General features: G+C 59.8%; 8 protein-coding genes across 8 annotated transcripts in view; 4 read left to right on the top strand and 4 right to left on the bottom strand.

The window, feature by feature from the left end:
* Window positions 1-86: 86 nt before the first annotated feature.
* SPRG_12049 (hypothetical protein) lies at window positions 87-1,044 on the top strand. Its single transcript, XM_012351816.1, has one exon. It carries the CDS (start codon window positions 129-131, stop codon window positions 978-980), a length of 852 nt encoding a protein of 283 aa, XP_012207206.1. The 5' UTR covers window positions 87-128; the 3' UTR covers window positions 981-1,044.
* Window positions 1,045-1,481: 437 nt separating this feature from the next.
* On the bottom strand, window positions 1,482-1,955 carry SPRG_12048 (hypothetical protein; the record flags this gene model as incomplete). Its single annotated transcript, XM_012351815.1, has 1 exon — window positions 1,482-1,955. One exon carries the CDS (start codon window positions 1,953-1,955, stop codon window positions 1,482-1,484), a length of 474 nt encoding a protein of 157 aa, XP_012207205.1.
* Window positions 1,956-2,526: 571 nt separating this feature from the next.
* SPRG_12047 (hypothetical protein) lies at window positions 2,527-5,208 on the top strand (the record flags this gene model as incomplete). Its single annotated transcript, XM_012351814.1, has 13 exons — window positions 2,527-2,658; window positions 2,705-2,800; window positions 2,845-2,887; window positions 2,934-3,032; window positions 3,079-3,158; window positions 3,210-3,677; window positions 3,731-3,943; window positions 3,995-4,071; window positions 4,136-4,280; window positions 4,329-4,361; window positions 4,410-4,538; window positions 4,584-4,716; window positions 4,761-5,208. 13 exons carry the CDS (start codon window positions 2,527-2,529, stop codon window positions 5,198-5,200), a joined length of 2,088 nt encoding a protein of 695 aa, XP_012207204.1. The 3' UTR covers window positions 5,201-5,208.
* Window positions 5,209-5,260: 52 nt separating this feature from the next.
* Window positions 5,261-6,342, bottom strand: SPRG_12046 (hypothetical protein; the record flags this gene model as incomplete). Its single annotated transcript, XM_012351813.1, has 4 exons — window positions 5,261-5,744; window positions 5,797-5,925; window positions 5,968-6,227; window positions 6,274-6,342. 4 exons carry the CDS (start codon window positions 6,340-6,342, stop codon window positions 5,261-5,263), a joined length of 942 nt encoding a protein of 313 aa, XP_012207203.1.
* A 440-nt stretch (window positions 6,343-6,782) lies between these two features.
* Window positions 6,783-8,836, top strand: SPRG_12045 (hypothetical protein; the record flags this gene model as incomplete). The annotated part of the gene is made up of 7 exons (XM_012351812.1): window positions 6,783-6,828; window positions 6,881-7,263; window positions 7,311-7,499; window positions 7,542-7,673; window positions 7,722-8,127; window positions 8,175-8,414; window positions 8,466-8,836. 7 exons carry the CDS (start codon window positions 6,783-6,785, stop codon window positions 8,798-8,800), a joined length of 1,731 nt encoding a protein of 576 aa, XP_012207202.1. The 3' UTR covers window positions 8,801-8,836.
* SPRG_12044 (hypothetical protein) lies at window positions 8,784-9,575 on the bottom strand (the record flags this gene model as incomplete). Its single annotated transcript, XM_012351811.1, has 6 exons — window positions 8,784-8,954; window positions 9,003-9,077; window positions 9,126-9,210; window positions 9,261-9,403; window positions 9,451-9,531; window positions 9,573-9,575. 6 exons carry the CDS (start codon window positions 9,573-9,575, stop codon window positions 8,871-8,873), a joined length of 471 nt encoding a protein of 156 aa, XP_012207201.1. The 3' UTR covers window positions 8,784-8,870.
* A 1,160-nt stretch (window positions 9,576-10,735) lies between these two features.
* SPRG_12043 (hypothetical protein) lies at window positions 10,736-11,696 on the top strand. Its single transcript, XM_012351810.1, has 4 exons — window positions 10,736-10,863; window positions 10,913-11,182; window positions 11,237-11,388; window positions 11,441-11,696. Exons 1-4 carry the CDS (start codon window positions 10,755-10,757, stop codon window positions 11,618-11,620), a joined length of 711 nt encoding a protein of 236 aa, XP_012207200.1. The 5' UTR covers window positions 10,736-10,754; the 3' UTR covers window positions 11,621-11,696.
* Window positions 11,697-11,698: 2 nt separating this feature from the next.
* The window catches only part of SPRG_21081 (hypothetical protein), a gene marked incomplete at both ends in the record, with an annotated part of 1,512 nt that continues 632 nt past the window's right edge, over window positions 11,699-12,578 (bottom strand). Inside the window, one exon of the mRNA XM_012351852.1 lies at window positions 11,699-12,367. Coding sequence (XP_012207242.1) covers window positions 11,699-12,367 — 669 coding nt within the window. The remainder of the gene's footprint in view (window positions 12,368-12,578) is intronic.

Here is a 12,578-nt window from a genome sequence, read left to right as displayed (position 1 = left end):
ACTCGGCTTTTGTTGCGTGCAAATAGACAGACTGATGACGCGGAACGTCCAGACCTGCCGAATTGACGCGCCACCTGTCGCATCAAGACGGTTGTCCGCTGTACACCATCCTACCAAGTGTGTTTACGATGGCGACGACGAACAAGGCTCGGAGCACAGCGCCGCGTCTGCTGCGCGTGCATGTCGCCGGCCTCGTGAGCGCCTCGCGCCTCTCGTGCGTGGCGTCGCTGCCCGTCAAGCTCGCGGTCGTCACCAAGCTCCGCGGGCACGGAACGGCCAACGTTGAGCACGTGACGCCGGCGGTCGCGAACGCCAGCAGCATTGCGTGGGACCACGAAATCTACGAATTCGATCTCACCGAAGCCGAGATGTACACGCGCGTGCTCGAGTGCGTCCTCGTCGAGACCGACTGCCTCGGGTGGCGCATCGTGCTCGGCAGCGCCAAGATTCCGCTCGCATCCCTCGAGATGGACCGCGGTCATGTGCACTCGAAAGAGGTGGCCTTTGATGCGCTCGAGTCGGATCTGCGCCTGCGTTTGCACGTGGATGTGTGGGACGTCGCGCAAGATGCGGCCGCCGTTGAATTCGAGGCGTTCGAGCACCAGCGCTGCGTGCGGGGTGAGTGGAGTCAGCGTCACTTGCGCCCTTCGGACCGCCCCGTGTACCGGTGTGGACCGCAGACGGACAATGTGCTGGCGACGATTGTGCCGCCGACGCCCGATGGCTGCGTTCCGTCGCTCGGGTGGGCGGCCGACGAGAGCGGGTGGTTCTATGCCACGTCGTTCGCCGGCCCGTGGCACAACTCGAACGCGTCGTACCCGGTCCGGCGCCGGCGGCTCGTGCACCGGTACCGTCCCGTGGAGGTGCCGGCCAGCGTCAACAACAACAACGACCTTGTGGTCGGTCAAAGCGTTGCGATGCCCGACATGTCGATTCAAGCGAGCCTCGCCAAGCGCCAAGTCATGACCGAGGACTACTAAGTGGAGCTCGATACCATAAAATTACATGACGTGTCAACGCGTGGTCGCGTTGTGATAGCGTGGACATGTATGGGTGGTACGGCGGATTCGCTCGTTCCTGCGGGCGAGGACAGACATTCTCACGCAATACCACCTCTCTGCACCGAGGTCTCCACGCGCGGTATGGCCGTTTTGTTCCAGCCGCCACGATCACCTCTGTGGTATGCTAGAGGCTCCGAAAACCTTGTGGTTTCGTCAGTGACTGGTAGGTGGATCAGATCTGAGCAGCAACAACGAACCATACATCTAGCATGGCCACCAAACTATTTTACCTACCGACTACGTAGCCTAGTGGTAGGTCTGTAGGTGGGTGGGAGGCCCGAACAAGTGTCCCGTATGGAGTTCAAGTGGGTCAATTCGTTTCAATGAGGAGAGCTCAGTGTCCCGTGCAGAGTCCAATTCCCTCCTGGTGGTGCCCTGTCGTCAATTCCTCAGGATACAACGCGTAGAATGTGTTTATAGTCAATCATACATGTACGGTTGCATCGGATTCGGAAGGCGCCGGGCGCTGTGCGGATCGCCCGAGTCCCAGACGTCCATGTGCAGCAAAATGCGCAGGTTTGACGGCTCAAGCGCGACCTTGGTCTCGTGTACACGGCTTCGGTCGGCTTCGTACGCCGACAACGGAACTCTCGCCCGCCCAACGATATTGCGCATCCCAAAGCTGTTGGACTCGAGAAGCGTCACCTCGAGGACGCGGTTGTACATGTCGGCTTCGGTCAGCTCAAAGACGTAGACCTCGCGGGCCCAAGCGACCGAGCCCGTCGTGGGCCCGGCGAGCAGAGGTGGCGTGACGTGCTCGGTTGATTCGTCACCAAGCAGCTTTGTGATCACCGAGAGCTTGTGTGGCAGCGACGCGATGAAGGATGCGCGGGGCGCGTTGATGACGCGGGCGACTTGCACACGAAGCAAGCGCGGCGCGGTGCTCTCGTGCATATTCATGGTATCGCTGGAAGCAAGCTTGTTGTGTTGTGAAGACGTCGCTGCGAGAAAGATGGCGCTGAATTGATTTCTGGATCGATTGTCTCGTTGTCGACCAGGTCGACAACTCAGCACTGATGGTGGTGAATTTCGAGAGGGGTAGGTCTACGACAGGTGGCCGCACGAGTTGTCCCGCACCACAAGGGTGCAGACTTATGTGATGCGCCCTTGCGCACCCCCGCATGAACTGATACGTGCAGAACGCGTTTGACTGTTGGCTATACTATAGTGTATTACCTACACGTCAACCCCAATAATTATGTCTGCGGTCGAACCCAACAATGGCAGCTGCTGGCTTGCCACGTCATAACTCTGAAAACCGATGATCAAAACACCTCTATAAACGGATATTTTGGATGCGGCAGGCAACGTACTAGACGACGAGACTCCCAAACTACCAAGCTCTAGGCACGCACATAGTTGTCGAGAAAGCAACTAGTGCGTGCTGCGACACGAGGACTCCACGTAGCCACCAACGTAACGTCGTGAAACAAGCACTGACGTCGGTTCAAGATCCACATCGGGCATGCCGATCTTTGGGCGGAAGAAGGTCGACATCCGTGTGCCGACGGGGAAGAATGCCGTCAACTTGCGCAAGCTTCTCTTTCTGACGCTGCCCGAGAGCTCGCACATCTTGCCGGGCGACGCCTGGGACAAGGTGGGGGTCGCTCCCATCTCGCGTTTGCAATCAATCGTCTTCGTAGATTGACTTTCGGTGCCTGTCGCTCATGAAGGTCAAGATGCTTCGCGCCGCGTGCTTGGCCCGGGAGCTCGAGCCCAAGGGCGGAAAGCGCTTGCTGGTGTGTTCATGGAGGTAAACATGGTCGATTATTCAAGGACGTAGGTGGAGCGGCTGACGTCGTCCCTGGAACGGCAGCGGGTGGAAGGTAGTAGCAGCAGTAGCACGGGCGTCGCTTAGGCTCGTGTTTGCAGAGGACGAGGCCCGGCGCGATGTCGCTGTCAAAGAAGAGCGCCGGATAAACAAGCTTGGCGGTATCTGGACCTGCGGCACGGGCACGCAAGGCCAACTCGGTGCGTGGATGGATACGTTCGACGATAGACGATATTCTCCACACAGGCCACGGTGACTGCGAGAATTATGATATTCCAACGCAAATCAAGAGCACCCGTGGCATGCACTTCAGTCAAGTCTACGCGGTGCGTTCTAGTACGATGCATGACAAGTGGTCGTATGGAAGATGGACGCAGGGGTTTGATTCGGACATCACCTTTGGCGTCACGCGCGCCGGCGACGTGTACGTCTGGGGCAACAAGTCGGGACCGACAGGTCTTCCGCGTCCCAAGAAACAAAAGGCGCCGACTGCCACGCCTGCAGCGAGCACTACCAACGAAAACGTTGCGACGGCGGACGAGGTTGACGACGACGACGACGACGACGAAGATGACGACGATGACGACGACGATGACGCCAACGACGATGCCGATGCAGCAACGGACGAAGACGACGATGATGCTGGCGTCGTGTTGCGTCCGGACGTGATCCCGGCCCCCGTGAAGCTCAAGTCGCTCTCGGGCGAAGACGTGGTGGCGATTGCCGTCGGGCGCGTGCACTGCGCCGCGCGGACCAAGAATGGCGATGTCTTTACATGGGGCCAGAACGACCACTGCCAGCTCGGACACGAAGCCGAGCATAGTTTGAACCAAGCGCAGTCGCGGGTGCGGTCAAATCGTCGTTCTTGTACGCACGGTTCTCACAAAGCATGACTTAGCGTGCGATCATCAAGTACGGTCTCGACGCGGTCGAGCCCGTCATCTGGACGCGGACGGTACCGGAGACGTGCGTCATTGTCGGCATCGCTGTCGGGACCGACCACACGCTTGCAGTCTCCGACGACGGTGACATCCTCGGTTTTGGCTCCATGTACAACTCGTCCGACCACTCGACGCTGTCGCGGCACCTGCGCAAGCAGCGCGTGACCCAAGTAGACATTAGGCCACAGGATCGAAAATTGTCTCCAAGTGCCGACGCGTAGATCTGTTGTGGGGCGCTGCACGCGGCGATTGTGAACGCCAACGGTCAAATGTACACCTGGGGCAGCGGCGACGGCGGGTAGGGTCCATGTTCCAGCTGTTTTTTTTTTTGGCGCGCAAGGGAGATGATGCCAAGGCTGTAGACGCCTCGGGCATGGCGATTTGGCGATGCAAGTGACCCCCCGCCTCGTGGATGCTTTGGCCAGCGACATTGTGCTGCACATCGCGTGCGGCTGCTGGCACACGGTGGCGATCGTGCTCGTACCGCCGCTGCTCAAAGGCGGCTTCGTACGCGGGTTCGTGGCGGTTGGATCGATCTCTACGTGCGCTGTGTAGGTGTACACGTGGGGGACCGGACGTTATGGACAAGTTGTCTATTGTCTTGTGCTTGTAACGAGTATGACGTGCGTCGAGTAGCTGGCCCAAGGCGGGCAGCAAATGGTGTCGACGCCGGGCCTCGTGCGCGACTTTCTCATGCAAAGCGTCTTTATGAAGCGGATCTGCGCCGGCATGTACCACAATGTGGCACTGTCGATCGATGACGAGGTCGCGTCACGACCGTATACTCGTGTGTTTGATCGAATTGGGTAGGTTTACACGTGGGGTAGCAATGTGAACGGGTGTCTTGGCCGCCCACTGGAAATGGCGACCAACCCCGAAACGTTCAGCGCTGTCCCGGGCGTCGTCGAAGGCATGTCGGACTTTATTGGTCGTCCCTGCGCCAGTACGACGATGCGGCATCGCTGAACGTATGGAAAATTTGTCTAGTTGCTTGTGGACGCGAGTACACGGTGATTGCGACCAAGCCGTATCTCGGACCATCCGAAGAAGAGGTCGAAGCGGCCAAGGCGGCGGCGGCCGAGCGCCAAGCTGCGATCCAAAAGCAAATCGACCGCGAAGAAGCGAAAGCAGCGGCGGCCCAGGAGCAAGCCGACACCGCGGAACGTCGCCGGCTCATTCAGTACTTGAACGTACACCACCCGCTTTGCCCTGCCTGCACGGTGCCAGGCACGTGTGCCGGGTTCCAGCGGGACGACGTTGACCCGATCTTGTGCCGCAATTGCTTGCACAGCAAGGTGAGCCACACGCTACTGTACAACGAGCGCGACAAAGCTGTCGACTTGGACGGCCTCCGGCGCGTCGCGGCGCTCCTGGACCTGGCATTGCCGGACGACGACGAGGCGGCGGAAACGGACGAGAACGCGTGAATAAGAATATCAAAAACAAAAATGAACGATTGCTTAACAAGAAGTGACTGGTACAGTACATTACACGAGCGGCGCCTGGAGCGTCTCGAGAAGGATCATCGCTTCAAAGGTGTCGAGCGGCAATGACGACGGAAGCGCCCACAACTCTTCGTCGTGGATCTCGACAAAATCAAAGTCACCGCGCTGATGCGCCCACGCAGACTCGTGGATGCTCGACCACTCGGGGCAGTACGCCGTGTCCAACGCGACGGGTGTGAACGCTTCAAACATCGGCGACTCCAGCTCAAAGGACTCGACGCCCGGCGGCGACTCGGACGGTTCGCTCTTGATGAACGGCATCTTAAGCACGGGCACGGGGACTGTTGGCACCGCTGGTGGCTCCACCGCTGGCGCCAACACGGGTTGCGGCGGTGGCGACACACTGGCCGGCGGCTTGACCGCCATCGGCACCGGGGCTCGTGCGGCAGGCTTGCGGGTCGACGTCACGTGCCGCATCTTGGGCTGGAGCGACGAGTACCAGTGGTTTTTGATTGAGTTGTCCGTGCTACACACCGTCCTTCATCAACGTCAACGTTCGTGTGTCCGAGTCGACGTACCGGCCTGGCATTTGCGTCGCGATCTGCGCCCAGCGGTTCCCGAGCTTGGCTTGCATGCGGAAGAGCATGGCTTCTTCGTCCTGCGACCACGCGTCGCGCTTGATGGCGGGGTTGAGTTGGTTGTGCCACCTACATGACTCGTGAGCATCACTTCATACACGACAAGTGTACCGTTCACGGCACTGCTTGCCATTGCGGCCCGGCAGATACGACGCAATGACCGCCCACTTGCGCGCGCCGTAGGACGCGATGAGCTCGGCCATGCGCTCGTCTTCGTCCTTGGTCCACGGGCGCTTGGTGGACGCGTTGCGGTTCTGGAGCTGGTGCCATCGCTCTTGGCAGTCGCGCGCACTCTTGGTGACAAACTGGTCGGCGATGCCACGCCACTGCTTCCCGCCGTGCTTGAAGACAGCGTCGCGAAGCATCTGGTCCTACGCAGACTGAGTTGTCCGATACAGGCAGCCACTGTCCACGCACCTCGAGCGTCGACCAGGCGCCGTCGGCGACCATGGACATGGATTTCTTGGTCGTGGGTGCCGCCGGCATGAGACTGGAAAACAAAAAGTGAGGGGCTCCAATGCGGTGCCTGCGAGGAGCCATAACTCGTGATGGCCATCGGAGCGGGCAAGGCCAGGATATGACGCCGCGTCGCGCCTCGGCTCGGAAGCCGCCGCGTCCCACGCCTTCGTCCCGTCGATCCACGGCGTCGGCCCCATCTTTGTTTTCCAACTAGCAAGTTGCAGGTACACATAGTATTTGGAGAGATCGGTATGGGCGAGATGGAAGAGATCGACGAGGATGACATGTCTGCCCATGAGTATGCCCACCCATGACGGTGATCACGAGAAAGTGACATGGATCACTGCGAACGTGGTTGGCTGGTATTGTCGTACCTTCTGTCAGTGTATCAGGCGCGGGATGATTGCGATAAAGGTCGTTGGGAGCTTGGTAGGGTTGGGGACATCTCCAAGTATAGACGACCAAGTATGGGCGGCACGCCTGAGGCGCGACGGGCCGCGCTTCGGCGACAAAGTCGCAATCAACTGCTTGCGTCAGTGGTGTTCACCGTGTGTCAATCGTGTAGGTGCGAGCGCTGACGAGCTCGCGTCACCGTCCACGTGGAAGCTCCCCGCGCTCGTAAATGCGTCGACCGACCTCCGGTGTTTTAACTGCGGCACGGCGCACCCGAACCCAGCGCTGCGCGAGACGTACCGCTACTGTCTCCACTGCCGAAAGGTCCTCCGCGAGTCCTCCGAGTGCGATACGGCGCTCCTCAGTGGCGCGCCGCTCAACCAGCTGCACATCCTTGCAGCCTCGTACGGCCATCCGGTCGATCCGGCACTCGCCATCGATGTCACCAGTTTCGTTCGCGCCCGACTGACTGTCATGTCTTCCACGTCCGAGCTGTACCTCTCGGCCGACGTCTCGGAGCTCACGCTTGTGGACCCTGCCCCTGGTGTCCTCAAGGTATTTCGCATATTTCCTGTGAGGTTGACTCTGATATCGAGGACTAGGTGCTTCTTCTTCGCTATGTCGTGCCCAACTTTAACCCGGCGCTGACCCGCCGCGGCGACGAAGTTTATGTGCGGGAAGTGCAGCCGCAGACGTTGGCGACGCCGATCCAGCTCTCGTTCACGATGGATCGACCGCCAAAGCTCTGGATTCTCTCTGGGCTCTACGGCCACCGCACTTCCTCCACCAAGGTAGGCCGGTCGGACGCAGCAAGTACTCAAGCAGCGATTTAGGGTATGGTGCTCGATGTCACGGAGCGGCTTACCGCGTGGATCGACTTGTTTGGCCACGGCTGCCATCTCTGCATCCCGTCGACGCAAACGCTCGTTGACTGGCTCGGCGACCCGTGCCCGGGGCTCACCAAAGTACGCGGCAATCTGCGATATCGTATATCTCAAGTGAAGGACGCGTAGGCGCTCAGATTGCACTACGAAGTGATTGGCCGCGCGGGCCAAGCGCGCCAGTATGAAGTTGACGGCCATCTCAAGGAAGACATTGTGATCCAGCATCTCCCGGTCGTCTCGCCTGGTGTACTCCTCGAGCACGCCGACTACGGCTGGCCGATCCAAGAACTCGAGCGCAAAAGAGTCGAGCTGCAAGCCCAAGTCGCGCTTGGTGACGCTGACGCCGCACCACTGTTGGCACAATTTCAAGCGCTCGCAGCCGCCAGCGCGAGTTGCGATGTCACGGCCCCGCTGCAAGCAAGCGTTCGGTCGCAGCTCGAACTCGGTGCGCGCATGAACCTCAACCAGCTCGGCGGCGATCCGTGCCCCGGGCTACCCAAGCTACTCATCTTGGAATATGCGTACCTGGGCTTTGGTACGTTTTAAATCGATGTGCATACGTATGTATATGACGCTGTCAAGGGGAGAGCGGCAACGACAGCGAGATCCTCACGGGTGGTCATTTGCGCAATTTTACCAACCGCAATGGGGGCAAACTCAAGCTGGACGTGAACCGTGAAGGGTTCCTCAAGGAACCGGTTTTGCTCCAGCCCCACACGGTGTTTCCGCCCTTGCAGATTGTTCGGGCTTTTTTTGGGCACCCGACAAATGCGCTCAAGACGTACGACATTACCGACGTGGTCGCGACGCTTGCGGGCAAAGGTATGCCGCCGACGACGTGTACACCGGTGCACCAATACCTTTGTTGGGTAGACAAGCACGCCAAAGCGCTCGTGGTGCCCCGCACCATGGATTTACTGGCACAGTTTGGCGACCCTTGCCGGGGCATGCGGAAAGCCCTTACGATCAACTACAAAGTACTAGGCATGTCCGGCCATCTTGCGATTCCAGCGACCGACGACAACCACCTCGTCGCGACACTTGAGCTCGGGTACCCGCCCGAGACGCGCGATGCAGGCGTCACCGGCAAAACGAGCTGGGCCGAGCGCATGGCCTCGCGTGCCATGACGCGTACAACCAAGCAGACGGCGCGCGATCGCATGCGAAGCAGCGCCAGCTTACGAATGTGGTCCAACGAATCGTTCTAGACAAAGTGCCATTTGCTTTAACGACACCGTATCTGTCTCAAGACGTCTAGTGTCCGAGCTCAGACGATTCTTAGAGCTGGCGGGGCTGGCGCAGACCGCGCTTCTCGAGCTTGGCCTGGCGCTTCGACGTCGTCTCGCCTGTGCTCGCTTCGTCCTAATCCATGAAGCGATAAGCATAGGCTGTGAATAGGAGGGTTTGTACCGAGGCACCAAAACCCTGGGGAAAGACAAAGCCCCAGATCTTGCGGCCGCCATAGTACGAGACGTAGCCAGGAATCTAGTCGTCGCCCGTCGTGAGCAAGGGCAGCAAGTATGGAGGTCGTACGATCAAGTAGAGGTACCAAAAGTAGTCGGTAAACATCGAGCCGACCTGGACGCCGAGGGTGATGAGGAGCACGTCCATCGCGTATCTGGAATGGCATGAGAAACGAGAGATATGCATGTGAAAGGGGTGTCGTACTCGTTGTTGGTGCCCTCGAGGGCCGAGCCCACGGCCATGGTGTAGCTCACGTACGTCATCGTCAAGAGAAGCCCGTAGCCCCACATGTGCCAATTGGAGAACGTCGCGTAGTGCCACAAAATGCGGTATGCAATGTACGCTGCCTAATGACGAGACGTCAAATGCATGCAAGATCGACGCGGGTGCGTACGTTGATGGGCACGATCGACTTGTGAAGGCGTGCGCTGAGGCTCTGCCCGGCCTTCTGCGCCTTCTTGGCCGCTTGCCCTGCCTACGTCGTCGTCAAGTTCCGGCCACCGTCGGTCGGCGTACCATTTTTAAAAATGGGCAACGTCACGCCACCGCGCACTCTCATTGGCGGTTATCTATCGAAAAGAATACTTTTTATTATTATTATATATAAAAGGGCGCGCCCTTGGAGGATCGAAGCGCGTCAAGTTGTCCCACGTCGTTGTTTCGTTCTCGATGTATGGGGAAAACACCGCAAAGCGTGGCCTTTTGTAGTACTATCGGCAGTGCATTGCAACTGTGGTGGTAGCCAACGCTCGCGGAGGATTCCGCCGCGACGCTGTACTAGCACGTCGCCTGCTGGTGGAGCTTGTGGACGAGCGTGCCAGGGCAGCTAGTGCTGTCGACGCGAAGCTGCCCGACTCCCAATGACGCACTTGACGCCAGCGACAAAGCACGGGCGGCGTCGGGCGGTCCGATCGGAAAGATCACGTCGGCGCCGATCAAGCTGGCACTTGGGACTGTAAAAACTAGTCTCCGTCCGCTCAAAAAGCATTCCATGAGGCACGCCGCCCGAGGACTTCGTCCGCGCACGCAACATCCTCAAAGAAGAACGTGCGTTCGTCGTTTGGAAAGGTAGGAAGGGCTTTCCGTGCAGGTCATCAAGATGGCGCGGCTCTTGTACGACGAGTTGCACCGGCCTTGGAGCGGTTCAATCAGAAAGAGGATCAGAAATAGTGCAATGCCAGACCTGCGGCTCTAGCCGCCCGTTCGTTGTCGCCGGTCAACGCCATTTGGTGCTTCTGGACCACACGGAGCAGTCGCACGCGAGTACCTCTACAGCTGCAGTCGCGGTTGTTTACACACAGCACTGTTCGTCACCCCTTGCTTGACCTTGACGTCAATCTCGGTGCCACGGCTGCGATCGGCGGTTGCCGTCAAGGTCAACCATGTATTGCACGGGATCGAAGCGTGTACCATTGTTGTTGACATGACCTCATGCGAATTCGCTAGTACCAGTGTTGACAAGATGGCCAACGTCGGCGGCGAGGAGGATCGCGCTGTGTGTCGGCGCCAAGTGCAAGATCGTGCATGGAAATCGATCGAATTCGAGAGCCATGGCCAATCACAGACGTCGACGACGAGACTTTCCACCAATCAAACGACTGTATTTTGGGACATTGGGATAAAGTATGGATTCCGGATACGGGACGCTTCTGTGGCGTCCGAGCCACTGACTGCGGCCATTCCACTTTTGACTGCGAGATGTTGCGGAAGGTTACGTTCGAGCTCGGCCGATGCGTCCGCGAGACGGGCCAGGCCATGGACCGCCTTGGCCTGCGCGTGCTTGGCAGCAACGAGGCCCGCGAGAAGTGTACGTGGCACCTGCAGATGACCGCCAGGCTCATGCTGGCGATGAGTAGTCTCGCGCCACCGCCAGATCATGAACCTCTACGACAAGGTCCCGTCGGTGGCCTACGACTCGTGGGTCGCGCCCAACGCGTCGGTCATTGGCGACGTCGAGATCTGCAACGATGCGTCGGTCTGGTACGGCGTCGTGATCCGCGGCGACCTCAACAAGGTCTCGATTGGCAACCGCACCAACATCCAGGACCGCACGGTCATCCACACGTCGAGCACGACGACGCCCGGCCTCGCGCCCGGCGCCTCGATCGGCAACGACGTCACTGTCGGTACGCATGCACACCGATGCCAAGAAAATGGTCACTGATGTTGCTATCGTCTAGGCCACGGCTGCATCTTGTACTCGTGCACGATCGAAAACAACTGCTTGATCGGCATGGGCTCGATTGTCCTTGACGGCGCGTTGGTCGAGTCCAACTCGATCTTGGCCGCTGGCACGGTCGTGCCGCCGGGCCGCCGCATCCCGTCGGGCCAGGTACGCATATCATGGAACATCCAATGAGCACTCGAGGCTCATTCTTCTCTAGCTCTGGGCCGGCTCGCCTGCCCAGTACGTCCGCGACGTCACGGAAGACGAAATCGCCGACTTGACCAACCAGGCCAAGGAGTACAAGAAGTTGGCCGACACACACAGCGACGAGTTCTTGCCCTACGGCACGGCGTACCTTGACGCGGAGCGCATCAAGGCGCAGGGCGCGCAGATGTAAATTCGCTTGTGCATGATGATGAAGAAGAAGAATGACGTAACTCCACACGATATACCTGGGTTGAGCTCTCTGTTGCACCTACGCTTCGTCGTCCGCACTGGTGCGTTTCGGCCGCGTGTTGCGCCCACCCTTGTCCTTGCGCGCCCGCTTCTTGAACGCCACGGGCGCGGCCGGCGCCGTCTCGTCGTCGCTCGCAGGCGGTCGCACGTCGTCGTCCAGCGCAATGCCCTTGTAGCTGCCGCCCCAGGGGTTGAACGCTCCGAGCGCGTTATCCGCGTGCAGCGACTCTTCCATGATCATTTCGTTGTCGCGTTCGAGCTGGATGGCTTTCTTGGACGCTTCAAACGCCGCCACCTCGGCCGCGCGGGCCTTCTCCTCGGCGGCGTCGTCGACAATGCGCACCGACACCGTCGACCACTCGCCGTAACCAGGTGCGCGGGCCGCTAAGTACTGCGTCGACCGGCCCAGGTAGAGCGCGTCCAGGAAGCCGTTGCCGCCGTTCTCGGTGATTTGCTCGGCGGTCGCGACCTCGGTCGGCAGCGTGAGGCAGAGGCGGAGCTGGTCGCTCGTAAAGACACCAGAGACGGCCGGCGCCGTCCGGTCGTCGGTGGCCTTGTACGCCACGGCGTAGCGCTTCGTTGGCGGGCTCGTGCTCGTGTCGGTGTCGACGCTGCTGATGGTAGCGGGCCGCCAGTCCTCGAGGTCCTCGACCCAAACCTCACAGACCTTCTTTGGCACGAGCTTGAACTACGTCATGGCGTCATGCATAGGAGCAAGCATCGAGTTATTGTGAGATGCGTACTTCGTGGAATTGGGCCTTCGAGGTACACAGTACCGCGGACGACGTAGAACCCGGGGCGTCTGCTCGGGGGCGAGGGGCACGCGGCGGCGGCACTACGACGGGGCGGGACCGACGGGGGCGGGGACCGTCGCGGCGGCGGCGACGCGCGGCGGTGGC

Source organism: Saprolegnia parasitica (assembly GCF_000151545.1).
Source record: "Saprolegnia parasitica CBS 223.65 unplaced genomic scaffold supercont2.87, whole genome shotgun sequence".
Taxonomy (NCBI): domain Eukaryota; phylum Oomycota; class Saprolegniomycetes; order Saprolegniales; family Saprolegniaceae; genus Saprolegnia; species Saprolegnia parasitica.
Note: the sequence above shows the minus strand (reverse complement) of the source record. Positions and strands in the feature narration are given on the sequence as shown.

What these genes read in the sequence shown, in the direction of transcription:
- SPRG_12049 (XM_012351816.1), top strand. Translation starts at nt 129, where the DNA reads ATGGCGACGACGAACAAGGCTCGGAGCACAGCGCCGCGTCTGCTGCGC.
- SPRG_12043 (XM_012351810.1), top strand. Translation starts at nt 10,755, where the DNA reads ATGTTGCGGAAGGTTACGTTCGAGCTCGGCCGATGCGTCCGCGAGACG. An exon ending in CGGCAACGACGTCACTGTCG is followed by an intron (nt 11,183 to 11,236) that starts GTACGCATGCAC and finishes GCTATCGTCTAG; the next exon opens with GCCACGGCTGCATCTTGTAC. An exon ending in GCCGCATCCCGTCGGGCCAG is followed by an intron (nt 11,389 to 11,440) that starts GTACGCATATCA and finishes ATTCTTCTCTAG; the next exon opens with CTCTGGGCCGGCTCGCCTGC.